The sequence below is a fragment of the Enoplosus armatus genome, chromosome 9, assembly GCF_043641665.1.
Source record: "Enoplosus armatus isolate fEnoArm2 chromosome 9, fEnoArm2.hap1, whole genome shotgun sequence".
NCBI classification, from domain to species: Eukaryota; Metazoa; Chordata; class Actinopteri; order Centrarchiformes; family Enoplosidae; genus Enoplosus; species Enoplosus armatus.
The window spans coordinates 795,001-813,452 of record NC_092188.1 but is presented as its reverse complement, the minus strand read 5'-3'; the positions used below and the strand labels follow the sequence as shown (position 1 = coordinate 813,452).

The window sequence follows — 18,452 nt, the reverse complement described above, 5'->3', positions numbered from 1 at the left end:
TATTGATCAAAACTAACTAACACGAAAAAGCAAACGGGCGCCTGGTTGTTCGTTTATTCTGAGCTCTCAGCGTCTGTTTTTGTCTGTCTGCTGTGACAAAAGGAAAATGGACAAAAGTGAAAAAACGACGGTGTTTTTCTGACTCAGTGATAGAAATCGAGTCATTTATGAATTCTGCTGTCTTCACACTCAACTTCCCATAATGCACTGACACACTCAGGTTACTGATAAAACTTTTATTATAATAAGTCAGTTTGTCATTGTTTTGCACACAATACTGCATGTTAACACAACAATAAGTCCTGTGTCCCAACACCTGTCCTCCATCTTTTCTCTCTTTGTTCAACAGAACAAACAAAATCACAGTACATTGCCTGTAATGACTACAAATCATCAATCCTAATACTTAACACTTAACTCAGAACTACCTGTGTAGTAGTTGGATATAATGTGGAAATATTATATGTATGACATGCTATTTTTTACATCAAGACGTCAAGAGGCGTTCTAGTCACAGAATCAGTTGTCTTCCACTACAACATACTACACCCTATAAAACGACAACTACACCAATCAATCAGCCATTTTTGGGCTACTATGATGAAGGTGGAAAATAATGGATTACTCCCTTCAGGTTGGGAGCGAGCCACCGTCTCAAGTGAAAGAGTATCTTCAAGATCAACAGGCGGATTGGTGCGGCATCGGCAGTAATGCAGATGCTGAGCCTGAAGGTGAAGCTGTACCTGTAAATCTACGTTCCAACACTCACTTTTGACCATGAGTTTTGGGCGGTGACCTAAAGAATGAGATCGTGGAGACAAGTGGCCGAAAGTCGTAGCCGTTTGGGTGAGGAGTTTAGGCATCTGGAAGGACCTCGAATTAGAACCCTCACCCAGAATTTCCTGGATGGGAGTAGTACTTATACTCATCCCATCTGACATGGGAATACCCCGGGATCCCCCAGGAAGAGCTGGAGGATGTAACTGGGGAGGACTTCGGGACTAGTTTGCTTAGCCTGGTGCCACTGAGACCAGGATCCGCACAAGCGGTGGAAATGGATGGATGGATTGAAGTTTTATCCTGACTTAATACTTGAGCAAAATTTTAAGTTTACATTGACAAGAAAGAGACAGGGTGAGGAGCTTTGACATTCAGAAGGAGCTCCACTGCTGTTCTCTCAGTTACCAGTTAAGGTGGTTTGAGCATCTGATTAAGATGCCTTCTGGACACCTTCCAGTGGAGGACATGGTCAGGGAAAAGAATATCTAGAAGTGCCAAGTCAAAGGCAATTGGACTTCCTTCAGACTCTTAAAGATATCATTCCTATTATCCAAAAGGCTTCTTTTACAAAGTTTCAGGCTGCCAGTTGCCTTTGACTTAGCGCTTCTAGATATACCATAATCTGGGTGACGGAATAAGGACGTCTGGACTACCTTGCTTAGCCTGCTGCCACAGCAACCTGGACCTCCATAAGTGGTGGAAAATGGATTTATGGATGGATATTTGTGAAGTCTGATCCTGACTTAGAACTTGAGCAAACTTTATGAAGTTTACACTGGAAGTTTTCTAAAACTGACACGAGATGAAATGTAGACAGAAAGATGCTAGCAGTGAGGTTGTACCCTTAAAAGGTCTTGAAAACCACAAGAAAGTGAAACAGTTAATCAAAGACAGGAATAGAGATGGGCAGGTGTTGTGGCACAAAGTGACCAAAATCTATTACCATAATCTAGAAATCTCTCCAAAGATACTTGTGCTTTTAAATCTACTCACACAATTTTGTTTACATGTGAACATGCTTGAGAGTAGAACAGCCCCATCATGGGGTACATTGTAAACGTCATTATTACTCATATTATTCACTACCAGGAAACAGAAACCACAAGGACCGAGGAGTCCTGCATGGAGATTTGCATGCAAAACAACAGTTCATGCATCTGCCTCGCCTTTAGAAAAAAACAGTAAAGGATGCAGACGTCTGTGAAGGCAGCTTGCTTGTTCATCTGGCAGAGATCCAAAATGCTTTACAACATACGAACCTTACGAAATTTAGCAAAATCTCGGTAAACTCTTATAAAAACAAACCAGAAGGAGGGAGGACGGGGGTTCATACATTCCTTCATCGACTGTTTCCCGCCCGTCATGCTGTCGGCAGGGAAGCAGCGTTTGGATTGGTCAGTGTTGTGTGTTTGTGTGCTTTTCACGTCCGTTAAAAACACTCCTGAATGTTACATTCAGCTCAGCCTCTGTGGGCCCTGCATGCACAACGGATGCTAAAGGTGCTACAGTTAGCATTTTTATACACGGAACCTTAGTTGGACCACGATGAGGTTCTTCCTCACCTCACTGGTACTTTTAGTGCTACTGTTCCTCATTTCCCATAAACCTCACTACTTCCTGTGATGTGTCCATGTATTGTGGGATCAAAGATAGCAAAAGATGTTACTGGACAACTCAAATGGTGTCCTCAAGATTTGCGTGTCCTCATGAAATGGGCAGTGCTGGAAGCTAGGTGATGTAGTGACAACTTGCATTCCCTGTCCTCTACACAAAAACTGTGCATAGATTTACAGTGCATCTGTCGTCATAAATGTTGATGTGACCCAGCCGTTAAACACTAACACAAAAGTAAGAGAAACATAAGCATTAGCTTCTTAAAAGTATATGAAAAGTAATGCTACAAGCTAACAAATGCGCTAGCAAAACAGGCTTTTAATGGCTACAACTAACAAGTGTAAACATTTGTTTTCTAGTAGTAATTAGAACTTGGACCTTGACATGAAGGATATTTACAAGTTTGAAATTAGCAATTACAGTTACTCCCACGATATGAACTCTTAAGGTGCTTTTGTGGGTGAGAAACGAGTCGTCTAGTATGATTCCCTTATCAAGGAGACTCCTTTAGGAGCACTAAAGGAGGAAACACATTGCCCACGTATAATGTGCATCAAAACACCGTGGCTATGGTTTTCTATGTAAGTCCACATACTGACAGCATGTCCAGTGTATGCAACAGGCATCGTGTGATGTGAAGATATGTGACCCACCTTAAGAGCATCCTAACTAGCATTTCTGTAACCAGCAGCTTTAGCAGCTTCTCTACTCTGGCAACAGGACATGAAACACCTTCCACCTGTTTTGTGCCATAAAGCAATCCAGCAAAACTTCCAAATCCAACCCAATGTAAAATACAGTGCAGAGGCTGAAATGAGCCACTTGTTCACGATAAAATGCTGCATGTAGCACCTTTAACATCCGCATCAACAAAGAACAAAAGACAGTAAACATTTTTGTCAACCCAGGAGAGGTTGTGCTGTTTGGTGGCAGCTGTGGCTGCGGTGCTCAGGGGCCGAACTGTCTGGAAGACTGGTACTCGCTGGGCACTTTGGGCTTGATGCCCCTGCTGTTGTAGTAGTCAACCACCTGGTTGGGCACCTCTGCTAACACACTCTTAGCCAGAGCAGCTGGAGACGCCTGAAGAGGAGGAGGAGACAGAGGAACCATCAATCACACTGTACATGAGGTACATACACATCTACAAACACACACGGACTGCACATCAACGCGTTCATCTCTTATAAAAGGGGGCTGGCATGAAAAGGACAAACATTAGAGGTTCCTATTTAAAGGACCGTTGTGGTGGTTTTGCATTTTAGAGCCAATTCGCCATAAATCATCTTTACTTCACATTTTCAAATCATCCATCAGGTGATCAAGTCTGTCCATCAAGTCTGAGGCAAAGGTAAAATTGTTGATTGTTGAACAAAGGAGTTTCAGTATTCTGGGGGTTTTGTTCACGAGCAAGGGTGGAACTCAACAGAGATCACACAGGTGGATTGGTGCAGCGTCAGCAGTAATGCAAACCGCTGAGCTGGAAGGCAAAGTTTTCAATTTACCGATCAATCCACGTTCCAACTCTCACCTACGGTCAAGAGATTGTGGATACAAGCGGCTGGAATGAGTTTCCTCTGTCGGGTGGCTGGCCTCAGGCTTAGCGACAGGTTAAGGAGCTCAGACATCCGGAGGTAGCTCAGAGTCAAGCCGCTGCTCCTTCGCGCTGAAAGGGGCCAGTTGAGATAGTTTCCTGGGCGCCTTCCAGGCACATCCAACCGGTAGGAGACCCGGTAGAGATTGTATATATAATGTATATCTGAGATGGTTTGGTGCGGTGTCTTCAGTGATGTACCGGACTGGCGTGGTGACGAGGAGCTGAGGTTGGAGGTGACGCTCTCAATGTTTTGGTTGATCTACGTTCCAAACTTCATCTGTGGTCATGAGCTTTGGGTAATAACCGAAAGAGATTAGAAATTGTGGCTTCAAATAGCCAAAATGAGTTTCCTTCACAGAGTGTCTGGGCTCAGCTGTACGATGAGGAGCTCAGGCATCAGGAAGGAGCTTGGAGGAGAACCGCTGCACCTTCATGTTGAAATGAACCAGTTGAGGTGGTTCAGGCACCTGATCAGGTCTCCTCCTGGACGTCTCCCTCTGGAGGTTTTGTGAGCATGTCTAACTGGGAGGAGGCCCCGAAGCAGGCCCCGAACACACTGGAGGGATTATATATCCCATCAGGTCTGGGAACAGAAAGAAGGAGATGGACGTCTGGACTTCCTTACTTAGCCTGCTGCCACAGCAGAGCCAGAAAAGGACAGATGGATATTCAAGGACCCAGAGGAGGATTCTTATAGACTCTCTTAACACCCCTGACCTTTCCACTAATACCATGAGCAGAATATCAAATACAGTATCAGAATCAGACAGATAGCTATAACATTTCCTCATCCCATTATTTCTCCCCTGAGGATGAATCCTTTACATTTTAAAAAATGCATGATCTTTTCCAATAGGATGAGGATAAGCGGTCATAGATCATGGATAATGGAGGTCCCTGCAGCAACTTTATTTTAGTAGAAATAACCTGAAATCAGTAACAGCCTGGAAGAAAATCAAAGTGGATCATTAAAAAAGATCAGCAGGAATGTATACACAAAAATAATTAATAATTAATAATTAAAACAATGTAGCCCCTCTAATATATGCACAATTACATACATACAAAATGTACCGAGGTTTATATGATATATAGACTTTTATTCTTTTTCGTCCAGCGTAGGTTAGACTTGCTGAACTGTCCGTCTTCCTTTCTTTTGGGAGAAATCCCCGACAGCAGCAGTAATTGTCTGAAGGAGCGTCAGTCAGAGCTGCTTCTCTGCTTCTCTGCCTGTCAAATGAAAATTGCCTCCTTTTGGGCCAAAGACAGAAACTCCCATTCATCACACAGATTAAACCCGGGAGGGAAAATATATCCAATGAGTACAAACTGGGAAGATGAATCTCTACTGTACTTCATAGCCCGTAACCTTCAGACTGGTTCAAGACTGAAAATTCATTTGAAAGAAATAAAAAAAGTCCCACTTAAGATTGGTTGGCAGATTGCCACTCCATCTTCCCCCTTAAAGAGAGAAAACTCATTTCTTCAATAACTTCACACTCTCTCATCTCATCTCGGCCTCCTCCACTTCCAATATGCTCTGATCCTCGTTCAAACGTTCTCTCCTTCTGAACGCTGCACAGTCGTCACAGTTACCGCAGGCTCACACAAAGTTATATGTACACACTCATTTCAGTTCGAATGAAACGCACCATCCGGAGCCCTTATTTAGAGGTTTACAGCTAAATGTGTTTGTAATAAGATCTTCATTTACACAGCCAACAACTAGTGCTCCACAACAACTGAAAACCAATGAAAACAAAAGGATTCTAGTGAGGTGAGCGAAGAAAAACTATGATGACATGAGTCAAAGGAAAGTTAAAGCTTTAAAAGAAATAATGGACAGAGGAAACCAGTGAAACTCTGATTTAACATTAGGGTCTTCAAAATAACACAGAAGGTAAGTTGGGGAATTGTTACTGGTTGCTAATGATTCTTTAAGTGAAAATATATATAGCAGAGGCTGCAGCTGAGCTCATTTTCAATCACAATGTGATTGGAACTGTTCATTTGGACATCAGAAGTTTGTCAGATGAGAACACAAAAAGGCCATTTAGTTATTATTATTATCACAATACACTTCCAAGCTGATAGCCAATAATGTGACTTCTTGTGCAGCTCTGAGCTTTTGCCTCTGCAGGTACAGTGGAGCATCTCAGCGTTACTAACTATCTGGAGGAAGTTGTTATAATATACAGTCAGCTGCCAGTTTATTAGATACACCAAGCTGAAACTAATGCAGTCTAATACAAGCGTGCTGCAAGAAATCCTCCTTCATAATGCTGAAGACGTGCTGCAGCTACAGTCGCTGTGAGCGCTGACTAAACATTAGAAACATCACTCAGAGTGATGCAACACAGTTCAGCAGCATCACTTTACATTATAACCTTCATGAAGGATGTATTGTTGTATTAGACTGCGGTCGTTTATCTGCATGTGTCTGTGATGTACAACACCGTGTCTCTGAATGATGAACCTTGTAAATAGGAAACAGTAACGTCCCTACACGTCTCCTCAGTAGGAACTTGAGAAGACAAAGACGAACTCGTGTGTTTGGATCCGACTGAAGTCCGACAGACTCACGTGCTTGAAGTTGCGGAAGGGGACGAACTGGACGATGTCCCGGAGGACGGGCTCTCCTTTGGGCGATCGCAGGATCCCGTCGTCTCCGTCCAGCATCTGCATGTCGCTGAAGTCGGCGTTCCCGATCCCGACGATGATGACAGACATGGGGAGGTGGGAGGCCTGGACGATGGCCTCCCTCGTGTCGGCCATGTCGGTGATGACGCCGTCTGTCAGGATGAGCAGGATGAAGTATTGCTGGAGGACAGAATATAAAGACGGCGATCAGACTGTCGGCTCACTTCTTCAGTAAACTCTTATTAATCTGTCATCCTGAAAAACAGACAAATAATATTGTGACAATGAAAGAAAGCTCAGAGATGTTATGAGCTTTTATGAAAACATAAATATTATATAAATACAGGAGAACATCGTCATTTTTAGATGAACCTGCTGTATTCAGTCTGTGTTAAAAAGGACCAAAGCTGAACAAAGAGAACCCTGTTGCAGGACCATAGCTCTGCTGTCTTTTCTTTAATCTTTCATATTCATGTGTGACGAGCTGCAGCAGACTTGTTGTCACTTTTTTCCTCACTTCCTCCCAGATTCGCTCTTCGATCTCTTCAGAGTCGATGTCTTCGAATCCTGATGTTCCGTTGAACAAACAAAGCTCAGTCTTGGACTTGTGCTCCCGGTTTTGGACCGGGACCAAAAACAGGTCCCGGTCTGGCAGGACAGTCTCTCACCATGGCCTCTTTGGTGTGGACCTCCTGCGAGGCGGAGTTGGCCACCTTCTGGATGATGGGGGCGATGTTGGTGGGGCCGTAGAGCTGCAGCTTGGGGAGGCAGGCCTGGTAGGCCTCCACCACGCCCTGGATACCTGCCAGGACACAGAGAGAGAAAATATGAATCAGTGTCAGGAAGCACAAACATGAACACACTCCGTCAGGAAGAGCGACAGACACAAGGCTGATACTGTGGTACTGACAGTACTTATACACTGCTACTGTGGTACTGACAGTACTTATACACTGCTACTGTGGTACTGACAGTACTTATACACTGTTACTGTGGTACTGACAGTACTTATACACTGTTACTGTGGTACTGACAGTACTTATACACTGCTACTGTGGTACTGACAGTACTTATACAGTACTTATACACTGTTACTGTGGTACTGACAGTACTTATACACTGACACTGTGGTACTGACAGTCTGAATCTGAATACCTCTGCCTGGTTTTGTTCTCCTGAAGATTCACTTTATTTTTCTAGAAGCTCCAGAACATTAAATCCAACTTTTCCTCCACAAACACAACCAGCGAGACTCTGGTGGAGCGCTCCACTTCACTCTGTGGATGTGTTAGAGGCGTCCCAGCATGCCCGGAGGCAGCAGTGGTGTGATTTAATGTCTGAAGGTTGCCGGGAACACCATGTCCTCCACACACACACACACACACACACACACACAGTCTTAATTAAGAGCGTCTCTCTGAGCTGATCAATGACCTTTAGCAGCCGAGAGGGCGAGAGACCTTTAGCTCAACAGAATCTGTCTCTCTCTCTCTGACCCAATAAACATAGAGACAACAGAACAACATGGAGGCGGGGGAAAGTGCTAGCCTAGCTCCGTCAAAGGAGAAGAAAGCTGGTCAGGAGCTCCAACACTATACTGCTGCTAGCTTTTCACTGGCTGCTTTGTGCAGTTAGCTGAGAGTTAGCTTCTAGGCCTGAGCTCATTAAACAGCAGGTCATCGTTCTGTAACATCTCAGGTTTACTGTGTGCAGGTCAGGAGACAGACTGAGGAGCCATCAGCTGATCAGAGCTCAGCCCTGATCAATACCATCAATACAGAGACTGTGTTAGATACTGCGCTAATCATCCGTTCAGCAGTCCAACCTTCCGTCTGAATATCGGGAATATTAGCTCTTTGAATTGGACGTTAACCCCCGTTGGGACAGGACAACCCTTACAGGGGAGGTGGGGTGTCCTCGCCGCCATCGTATCGGACGCCATTTTTAACCCGGGTGAAATTACAGGATCTGGTCTGTAATAGACATTCAGCAGGACAAAGACACAAGCCTCCCCAGGGGGGCGCCGGTGAGTTAAAGCTGGGGTAGGCAGCAAAATCCAGCTCTCCCCTCTCCGTTCAACGCCCCGCCCATCAGACGAGCACGGACGCATCCACGCGCTTCAAACGCAACACAAGCTCGACCTCGACTACAGGAAACCGCCAGCGAGCGGCCCAGGAGGTCGTCGGGTCGACCGGTGGATGTTTACGTGGCTATAAAGTTACCTTCAGTTGCCATGCCAACTTTTCCTGCTGTATTTTCCATCATTGTATCAGACCACCTCCTTCTGAACATCTGCATTCGTAGAGGTCGGGTTAACAGCCAATAGGAACGCCCTCTCTCTGAAACGACCTGTGATTAGCCAACATGTCCCGTCACGGTGAAGATTTTCTGAATCCTGGAAACAGCCACGAGGAGGTCAGTTTCCTCTCAGACCACTTGGATTACAAGACTGATGAAGCTGCGTCGACCCGCAGCCTCGTCATCATAAAACTCTCAGATCAAAGACATTCCTCCGCACTCGGACCTCTGAGGCTCACTGTCGAATATGTGAGTGGTTCTTTCAAAGAGAGCAGGAAATCACAGCACCTACCTGCACACTCCGGGTTGTCCTCGTTAAAATTCACTGCGAAGTCGTGGGAGACCTGGAGAGGAGGGGGGAGACACAGGAAGTCTGTTTGATATCTGAGGTTCAACAATGAAATCATTGCCCCTCCCTCTTCACCTTCGTCTTCTTCCCCCTGAAGTCTAATCGGAGCAGCTGACTGACTCTTTCCTCCTTCTGTCTTATTAAAACAACTGACCACAACAATAGGAGAGGGCAGCAGGTCTGGAGGGACAGGTCTTTACAAGGCTGAATGGACCGGGAGATCCAGCAAAGTCTGCTAACGTTAGCTAGCACTAGTCACATTAAGCCAGCAGCCAAACCAGCTAAAAGCTTTGTTACTTTCCATTTGTTTCATAATGTGGCTTTGACTTCGACCTCCTGTCCCTGAAACTCATTGCATCGCTGTGTTTCTTGGATGGAGATGATGTGAATGCAGCATCAGACAAGCAGCCGCAGGCGCTGCATGGCATCATGGGAAGGGAAGTGAACAAGTCAACAAGCGGCACCCCGGGGTGACGAGAAGGAGGAGGCCGGCCGGTGATCACCGGCATCGGGCAGGGTCCGCCTCTCCCTCCCCAGGCCTCCCCCGCTGACAGAGAGCATGCTGGGAGAGACGGCGAGCGGAGCAGTTCAATTACCTTGTAGTCAGGAGGGATCTGAGCCCCGAAGCCGAACGCCGGGAACATTTTGTCGCTGTGAGAAGAAAAAAAACAGAAAAGTCTGAGGGATAAAAATGGAAAAGAGACGCCGGAGGAGGGTTTGTGATTGGCTGCCAGCGGGAGTTAACGAGCTCATTCAGACCGCCGCTACTTCAACACAAAGCAAAGAAATGACTTCTGATTGGCTGTGGGAGTGTGGTGATTACTTCCTGCTCAGATCATATAACTGAAAAGTGTTCCATATCTCTTGTGGAGAGATAAATGTTTTTTATGTTCTGCTGTTAGTCTTTTTATTGTTGACACTTTTTCTAAAAGGAAGCACTCTTATTTTGGAGGGTAACTCCAGTTAGAGTTGATTCACTTTTTATACATTCAAATATTGTTTAAATATTTAATCTGGAACAATTTGTCATTGAACAGCCGGCGCAGGCGTTGCAGTTGAAGAACCATTTTACTTTTGAACAGGAACTGGCAGCTTCTGAAGCCAAAGACACTAAGATGTGTGTGTGCTTCTACGTATGTTCCTCATCAGTTCTTCTGTATCTGAGTAAAACATTTAGACAAAGATTTTAAGAACACGCAGGTTATTGGCCATAAACACTAACTGCCTTTTCTTTAACCGGCTGTAGAATCGATTTGAGTGTATTTTTCCTTTAATGAATGGACTCGTCTGATTGGCTGCTGCGTTGTGTCGGAGTCAGGTGCAGACTGACCTGTCGTAGTCCTGGCAGATCTCTCCCACAGCCACCAGGGCCTTCAGGTACTCGTTGGGCTGGTACGGGTGGATGTAGTGCAGAGAGCAGCTGTTATGAGGATCTCCGTTAGAGGCAGTGAAGTCGATGGCTACCTGGAGACACGACAACCAATCAGAGACAAGCGTCAGCCCAGTTAGCTTAAACCCTTTACACGTTACACCTGTGTCCTGTAAGTGTTTGCTTTGTGTCTCATTCACTTCAATTGTATGAGCTTACAGCTAGCTCAGCTGGGGCCCCTGACTTGCTGTGGGCCCTGACTTCCTGTGGCCCCTGACTTCCTGTGGCCCCTGACTCCCTGTGGCCCCTGACTCTCTTTGGCCCCTGACTCCCTGTGGCCCCTGACTCCCTGTGGCCCCTGACTCTCTTTGGCCCCTGACTCTCTTTGGCCCCTGACTCTCTGTGGCCCCTGACTTCCTGTGGGCCCTGACTTCCTGTGGCCCCTGACTCCCTGTGGCCCCTGACTTCCTGTGGCCCCTGACTCTCTGTGGCCCCTGACTCCCTGTGGCCCCTGACTTCCTGTGGGCCCTGACTTCCTGTGGCCCCTGACTTCCTGTGGCCCCTGACTCCCTGTGGCCCCTGACTCTCTGTGGCCCCTGACTCTCTCTGGCCCCTGACTCCCTGTGGCCCCTGACTTCCTGTGGCCCCTGACTCTCTGTGGCCCCTGACTCCCTGTGGCCCCTGACTCCCTGTGGCCCCTGACTCTCTGTGGCCCCTGACTTCCTGTGGCCCCTGACTCTCTGTGGCCCCTGACTTCCTGTGGCCCCTGACTCCCTGTGGCCCCTGACTCTCTGTGGCCCCTGACTCTCTCTGGCCCCGACTCCCTGTGGCCCCTGACTCCCTGTGGCCCCTGACTTCCTGTGGCCCCGACTCCCTGTGGCCCCTGACTCTCTGTGGCCCCTGACTCTCTGTGGCCCCTGACTCCCTGTGGCCCCTGACTTCCTGTGGCCCCTGACTCTCTGTGGCCCCTGACTTCCTGTGGCCCCTGACTTCCTGTGGCCCCTGACTCCCTGTGGCCCCTGACTCTCTGTGGCCCCTGACTCTCTGTGGCCCTTGACTCCCTGTGGCCCCTGACTCTCTGTGGCCCCTGACTCCCTGTGGCCCCTGACTTCCTGTGGCCCCTGACTCTCTGTGGCCCCTGACTTCCTGTGGCCCCTGACTTCCTGTGGCCCCTGACTCCCTGTGGCCCCTGACTCTCTGTGGCCCCTGACTCTCTGTGGCCCCTGACTCTCTGTGGCCCCTGACTTCCTGTGGCCCTGACTCCCTGTGGCCCCTGACTCTCTGTGGCCCCTGACTCCCTGTGGCCCCTGACTTCCTGTGGCCCTGACTCCCTGTGGCCCCTGACTCTCTGTGGCCCCTGACTCTCTGTGGCCCCTGACTCCCTGTGGCCCCTGACTCTCTGTGGCCCCTGACTCTCTGTGGCCCCTGACTCTCTGTGGCCCTTGACTCCCTGTGGCCCCTGACTCTCTGTGGCCCCTGACTTCCTGTGGCCCCTGACTTCCTGTGGCCCCTGACTTCCTGTGGCCCCTGACTTCCTGTGGCCCCTGACTCTCTGTGGCCCCTGACTCCCTGTCTGAGGGTCTGGAGGGAATCACTGGTTTGTAAATGCTGTTTGTCTTTAAACAGAAGAAGAAGACAGAAAGGTGTCTTCCATTCAGTCGACTGTGAAGTGAAACAGCCTGCAGACTTTCCTCCGGAGACGAAGTGAACAACAAACAAACAGCTGATTCGACGCGCTGCTGCAGAGCTTTTCTGACTGAACTCACTTGTTTACATGTTCAGAGAGTTTCTGACTCTCCTTAAACGTCTGCGGGTTGTTTCAAAGATACACCAGAAAAGAAAGTCTTGTCTTCGTGACCCGCAGGATGTAGGAAAGTGTTAAACATTCAAACGCTGGGGGAGCGTGTTACAGCATCAGACTGGTTAAACTGGTCAGATCCCATCGAGAGCTGCTGGGACACTGAGGCTGCCCAACGTGTCGCCTTGGTTACCGTTTCCATGGTGACATCTGATAACACCCATGGACGCGTTGTGGAACCATTTTCTCCTGTTGGGAGTATGAAGCAGGAAGATGACCTGAGTGTGTGTGTGCGTGTGTGTGTGTGTGCATGTGCGCGCGCATGTGTGTGCATATGTGCGTGTGTGTGTGTGCATGTGCACGTGCGTGCGCATGTGTGTGTGCATATGTGCGTGTGTGTGTGTGTGCGCGTGCGTGCGAGCGTGTGTGTGTGTGCGTGTGTGTGTGCATATGTGCGTGTGTGTGTGCATATGTGCATGTGTGTGTGTGTGTGTGTGTGTGTGTGTGTGTGGGTGCGTGCGTGTGTGTGCATGTGTGTGCGTGTGTGTGTGTGTGTGTGTGTGTGTGTGTGTGTGTGTGTGTGCTCACTGTAAACTGGATCTGACAGCCCCCCATGATGTAATCCAGGAAGGAGTGCATCTTGATGATCTGCAGACAGAAAATATTAAAAGGTTTTAATGATGAAACATCAAACAGTTCGTTCACTTCAGTCACACTTTCATCAGCTGTTTGTCGACCAGCTGACCAGTAATGTCCAATCAAATTCATGCAGGTGTCGACAGGTGAGCCAACACGTCCTGCTGCTGAGCCACGAGCCACATTTGAACATGGTTTCACTTGAATGTCCTGTTTTATGGAGGTCGAGGAGCTCAAAGAACCACCAAACCACCAAGATCAGTTTGCTGGTCCTGGTCTTCTGTGGCTCCGGAGGAGAAAATAACCTCGATGATGTCATAGTGATGTCATCAGGTCTTGGCTGACATCACTATGACTGGCTGTTTACCAGGCAGGAAGGCTTTAATGGAAGACCTTTATAATGAACAGTGTCTGCAGCGTCTCTGTAGGATCCAGTGTGTGTGTGTGTGTGTGTGTGTGTGTGTGTGTGTGTGTGTGTGTGTGTGTGAAAGGACGTTAGTCACAGTTTACAGCTGTTTTAGTGACACACAAGTTATTATATTAAAAAGGTTTTTAAGTCACATATTTGAGCGCATGTCAGACTGTTTAGATTGATTAGAGCTGCAGCCATTAGAATTAATAAATAAATCAAGTAAATTTAATCAAGTAATTATTGAGGACTCAAGTGTGAAGATGTGCTGCTTTTTTGAATGAAGACGAAACCATCAGGAAAATAATCGGCAGATTAATCAAAATGAAAATAATGATTATTTGCCACTCAGACGTGGAGAGGAGGCCTCAACAGGGCCCAAACTACACTGAGTGTATATCTTATATACAGTTATAAATACAATTTAGTTTTACTATTTTTATATACTTTTATTGTTTTATTGTATCCTGATTTTCACATATAGACTTCTGTTCTCATCGTCTGTGTTCCAGCTAACCTCCTTTTCTGCTGCTGAAACAACCAGCAGCAAAAATAATCAACGTTCTGCTGCTGCATCGACTCGTCGGATGGTGGGGGCACTGACCCCCCCGCCCCCCCGAGCCCCGTGAAAACAGATTACAGTAATATAAGAAAAGAAAACTGCATTCAAGAGAGAGGAAGACAGAAGAAGAGAGAAGCAGGAGCTGAAGAGAAGAGCTGGTCCTCCTGCTTCTACTGCACATGATACTTCATGTACTGCATTTCTCTCACAGCGTGTTACTGGTTACTGTGTAGATTCAGGTTTTACATATTACATAGTTATAATGAATAAACATGAAGTGACTGTCGGGACTCCCTGTGGCTCCCACAGGGAGTGGCCCCCGACTCCCTGTGGCCCCTGACTCCCTGTGGCCCCTGGGAGTGGCCCCCGACTCCCTGTGGCCCCCGACTCCCTGTGGCCCCTGACTCCCTGTCGGGGGCCACACTTCCTGAGGCCCCTGTGCTCTGACAGAATGAGCTCAGTGAGTCTCATCATTAGTATCAGCTGATGTAAGCAGGGCAGAGCTGCAGCTGCAGATGAAGATGAAGATGAAGATGAAACATGGCTACCTGCGGTCTCTGTGGAGCTCCGGCCTGCAGACCTGCTCTCATTCTGTCATCTCGCCACCAACTCGCCTGCTGCTCTGAAAACGCTTCATTTCTCGTCTCGTCTATCGAGTGCAGATGAGCTCTCAGCCTGCGAGCGGCCGTTAACTCGTTTCGAGGCGGGAACTCTTCGCGTGTCGAGTGTCATCTGCCTAAATGTTATCTGGATTTCATCCGGCGGAGCAGGACTCCCCAGAGCCCCCTCGCTCGGCGGCTCAGCGCCACTTAATTGGTTCCTCTAACGTCAGCGAGAAAACGCCTCGACTGTAGCGGAGAAACGACGGCCTGAACTGCTTCTGATGTTTGTGGTTAACGACGGGACACTTTACATGAATGAGGGACAAAAACATGGAAAGATGCTGGAATGAACCTGATGGTTTGGCTCCTAATACGATGATGACTCAGCATGCTAATCCTGCGGTCCTCTGTTTCCTCATCAGGCTCACTGACACACAGGGACCAGGTTTCACTCAAGACCTGAACATCAACAGCCTGTCGTAGATCTGAGGCTTCTCCTCCTGCTGTAGGAAACTCGCTGTTTGAACTCTCTCAGACACAAAGGAGAAATTATGATGACGTGCACTTTGAAATATTATATATATATAATATATATATTATATATATTATATATATATATTATATATATATTATATAACAGACGTAAAATGTGAAATACAGAAAATAGAACCTCTTGTTTATGTTTCGTGTGTACAGATAAAGAACTTACTAGGGTTATATATACAGTATAATATATACACACATATACAGTATAATATATATATGCACACATATACAGTATAATATATATATATATGCACACATATACAGTATAATATATATATATATGCACACATATACAGTATAATATATATATATATATGCACACATATACAGTATAATATATATATGCACACATATACAGTATAATATATATATATATATATATATATATATGCACACATATACAGTATAATAAATATATATATGCACACATATACAGTATAATATATATATATATATGCACACATATACAGTATAATAAATATATATATGCACACATATACAGTATAATATATATATATATATATATATATGCACACATATACAGTACACATACAGCATTTAGACTGTGAGCAGTGGCAGAAAAATCAATGTTGCTTATATGTAAATTAAATTAAAGTGAAATGATCGAATGGGCGTCGTCCAACTGCGTCACTGTGAAGAGCCTTTAAACTACACCAGAGCTCTTTAATGAAATCTGATCAAATAAAACACCCCCACACTCCCATCACCTTGCACTGGTTCAGGATGACGATCCCAGAGTTCTTGTAATTCTTCTTCTTGACTCTGTACTTGGGGTTTATGCACGGCCACTGCACCTGAAAACACACACACACACACACACACGCACACGCACACACACACACACAATAAACTAAATGTGGAGAAACCAGGTTCACACTCAACATGCAGCAGCTGGTTTCCACACAGAGCAGCTACACATCAACACACCAAATTTAAAAACACTTTCTGTTGTCCCACAGTGATGCCATCAGCACCACAAACCCACTACGACGTGGTCTACGTGGTCTACGTGGACTACGTGGACTACACAGTCTACACAGTCTACACTACATGTGCTCTGTTTCTTCACCCTTACTGAGCTAATCCTGAACCAGAACAGTGTTGTGAGACCACAACCGGGCCAAGCGGATTCAACTTGAGACTTCAGAGACCCAGTCAGAGTCAGGTGATAATATTCACCTGCATGAATGTGATTGGATGTTCCTGGTCAGCTGGCAGCCAAACAGCTGATGAATGAATGTTTGCAGACAGAGAGAGAAGCTAAACACCAAACAGCTGTTACACACTAATAACACTGGGGAACAATTTGAAAAAAAAATTCTGTTGAGTTAGATTTTTATGCTGATTAAAACTAAAATTGGCATGCTGATTCCAAAATTGCAGTCAGTTTTTTTCTAGCACATCAAGTTTTTCTCCACAGCTTACCCTCCAGATAAGCAAGACTCCACTGATTAGCTGTAGTAAGACTTGCCAGCTGATTACGATTGGACTCATCTACAGCTACGTGGCAACTTGTTTGTGCAGTCACAATTGAGACAGTGCGGTGAGAGGTGTGTGCAGCTCCCAATAGGTCAGTACTATCACACACATATCTGTTAAGGACAGTATTTTTCATATTTTTTAAGAAAACGGGGATCCTATAAAAAAGTCATTTATTGCCGCGACAGTGCAACAGGCTGCCCCTTGATGCTTGTTGGGGCTGCGTGAGAGGAAGACCTGCAGGCGCTACTCAGGGCTGAAAAGTACTTCACCAAGACTACATGAGTAAAAAATTACTATTTAAAGTGTGTTTTCATTTATATTATGCAGCTAATCTTCTCATAAATAGACATCAGTCAAAGATAGGAGCGTAAAGGAAAGTGTATCTGTAATATCTGAAGTATCAGGTTAGTGCATCAATAATCAACTCATTCACAAGGCTTTCCCGCCCCCCTTCATAATTATTAATGAATAATACAGAGGTTTACTGCATATATATACATGTACATATATACATATATATACAGCCTCCTTCAGAGGTTCAGACAGCTGCAGCTTCTTATTCAGAGAGAGGAGGTGTGTTAACCACAAACCCCCCCGAGCTAAAGACAATCCTTCAGCTGCCCACACAAGGCCCCCGAGGATTCACTCTGACTCTGTTACATGTAACCGTGGAGACCGGGTGACACACAGCGTTCAGACTGGATGGATGGAGGACGGAGGAGGACGGAGGAGGACGACAGCTCTCTGGAGGCTTCAGCTCCGAGGGAGTCTTGTTTCTGTGTCGTCGGCCGGGAGCCGACTGTCAGCTGAGGAAGGAGGCCAATACATAAAACCTGAGCAGAAGAGGGGGGGGGGTCCCGACGGGACTCGACTGACTGCTCTTATTGTTTCCTGAGAAGGAGGCTAAGACGGGGGGGGGGGGGGGGGGGGCATCCTCCTCCTCCATCTCACTGCTTGTTGGAGAAATGTTTCTTCCACAATCAAGCCAGCTTTAGTGCATCAGTCCAACTTTTCAGGGGGGAGATTTTAGAGAACTGAACCAATCAAAGTCTGGATCTGCAGCATGAAGCAACAGGTCAGCCATAATCTAATAATCCAGGTTATGATGAGAAGCCTCGTTCTGTGAAATCATTTCTCAGCGTATGTTTTAATGAAAGAGGAAATGGTTTAAAACATATCTCGTGTAAAAATGACAGATTTTCAGCCTCATAGAAACTGATATTTAAGGAAAATGTTTTAGTGCTGAAAGACAACAGATCTGATTCTTTTCCATCAAACAGGTTCAAATGGGAAAATAACAGATCATGAATTAATTACTGATTAATGATGAACGTTGTTTTATGTGTCCTTTATTAAGATCCAACAGATGAATCATTTTAACTTAACGATGAATCAGAATACAAATAAAATCTAAACTTGGTGGAAGTCAGACAGGAAGTCAGACAGGAAGTCAGACAGGAAGTCAGACGGACTGACATGTTGTTGGTTTGCCTCTGAACATGAGATTTGATGACAATAAGTCAATCGTCTTGTCACACAGCGACTTCCTGTGTCATCACACTGATGTCGCAGTGCTGCTGAGGAGAACGTCCCCACAGTGAAAGGTGAGAGATCGTAATCCATAAATATTCATTGTTGTGACTGTTTCCGGCCTCTTTGTCCACCAGAAGATGGATTTGACTTTGTTGTTTCTGAAGTGAAGCAGGTTAGAGCTCTGAAGGGGGGGCGGGTTAATGAAAGCCACAGAGCATC

At 46.2% G+C, this 18,452-nt stretch overlaps 1 protein-coding gene across 1 annotated transcript in view; it reads right to left on the bottom strand.

Moving 5' to 3' along the window:
* Positions 1-3,342: 3,342 nt before the first annotated feature.
* Positions 3,343-18,452, bottom strand: part of cpne4a (copine IVa) — a 34,846-nt gene continuing 19,736 nt past the window's right edge. Inside the window, exons 8-15 of the mRNA XM_070912486.1 lie at positions 15,926-16,012; positions 13,031-13,090; positions 10,606-10,739; positions 9,872-9,926; positions 9,219-9,270; positions 7,297-7,430; positions 6,572-6,808; positions 3,343-3,474 (exon numbers count right to left, since the gene is read on the bottom strand). Of these exons, the coding sequence (XP_070768587.1) occupies positions 3,343-3,474; positions 6,572-6,808; positions 7,297-7,430; positions 9,219-9,270; positions 9,872-9,926; positions 10,606-10,739; positions 13,031-13,090; positions 15,926-16,012 (891 nt within the window). The remainder of the gene's footprint in view (positions 3,475-6,571; positions 6,809-7,296; positions 7,431-9,218; positions 9,271-9,871; positions 9,927-10,605; positions 10,740-13,030; positions 13,091-15,925; positions 16,013-18,452) is intronic.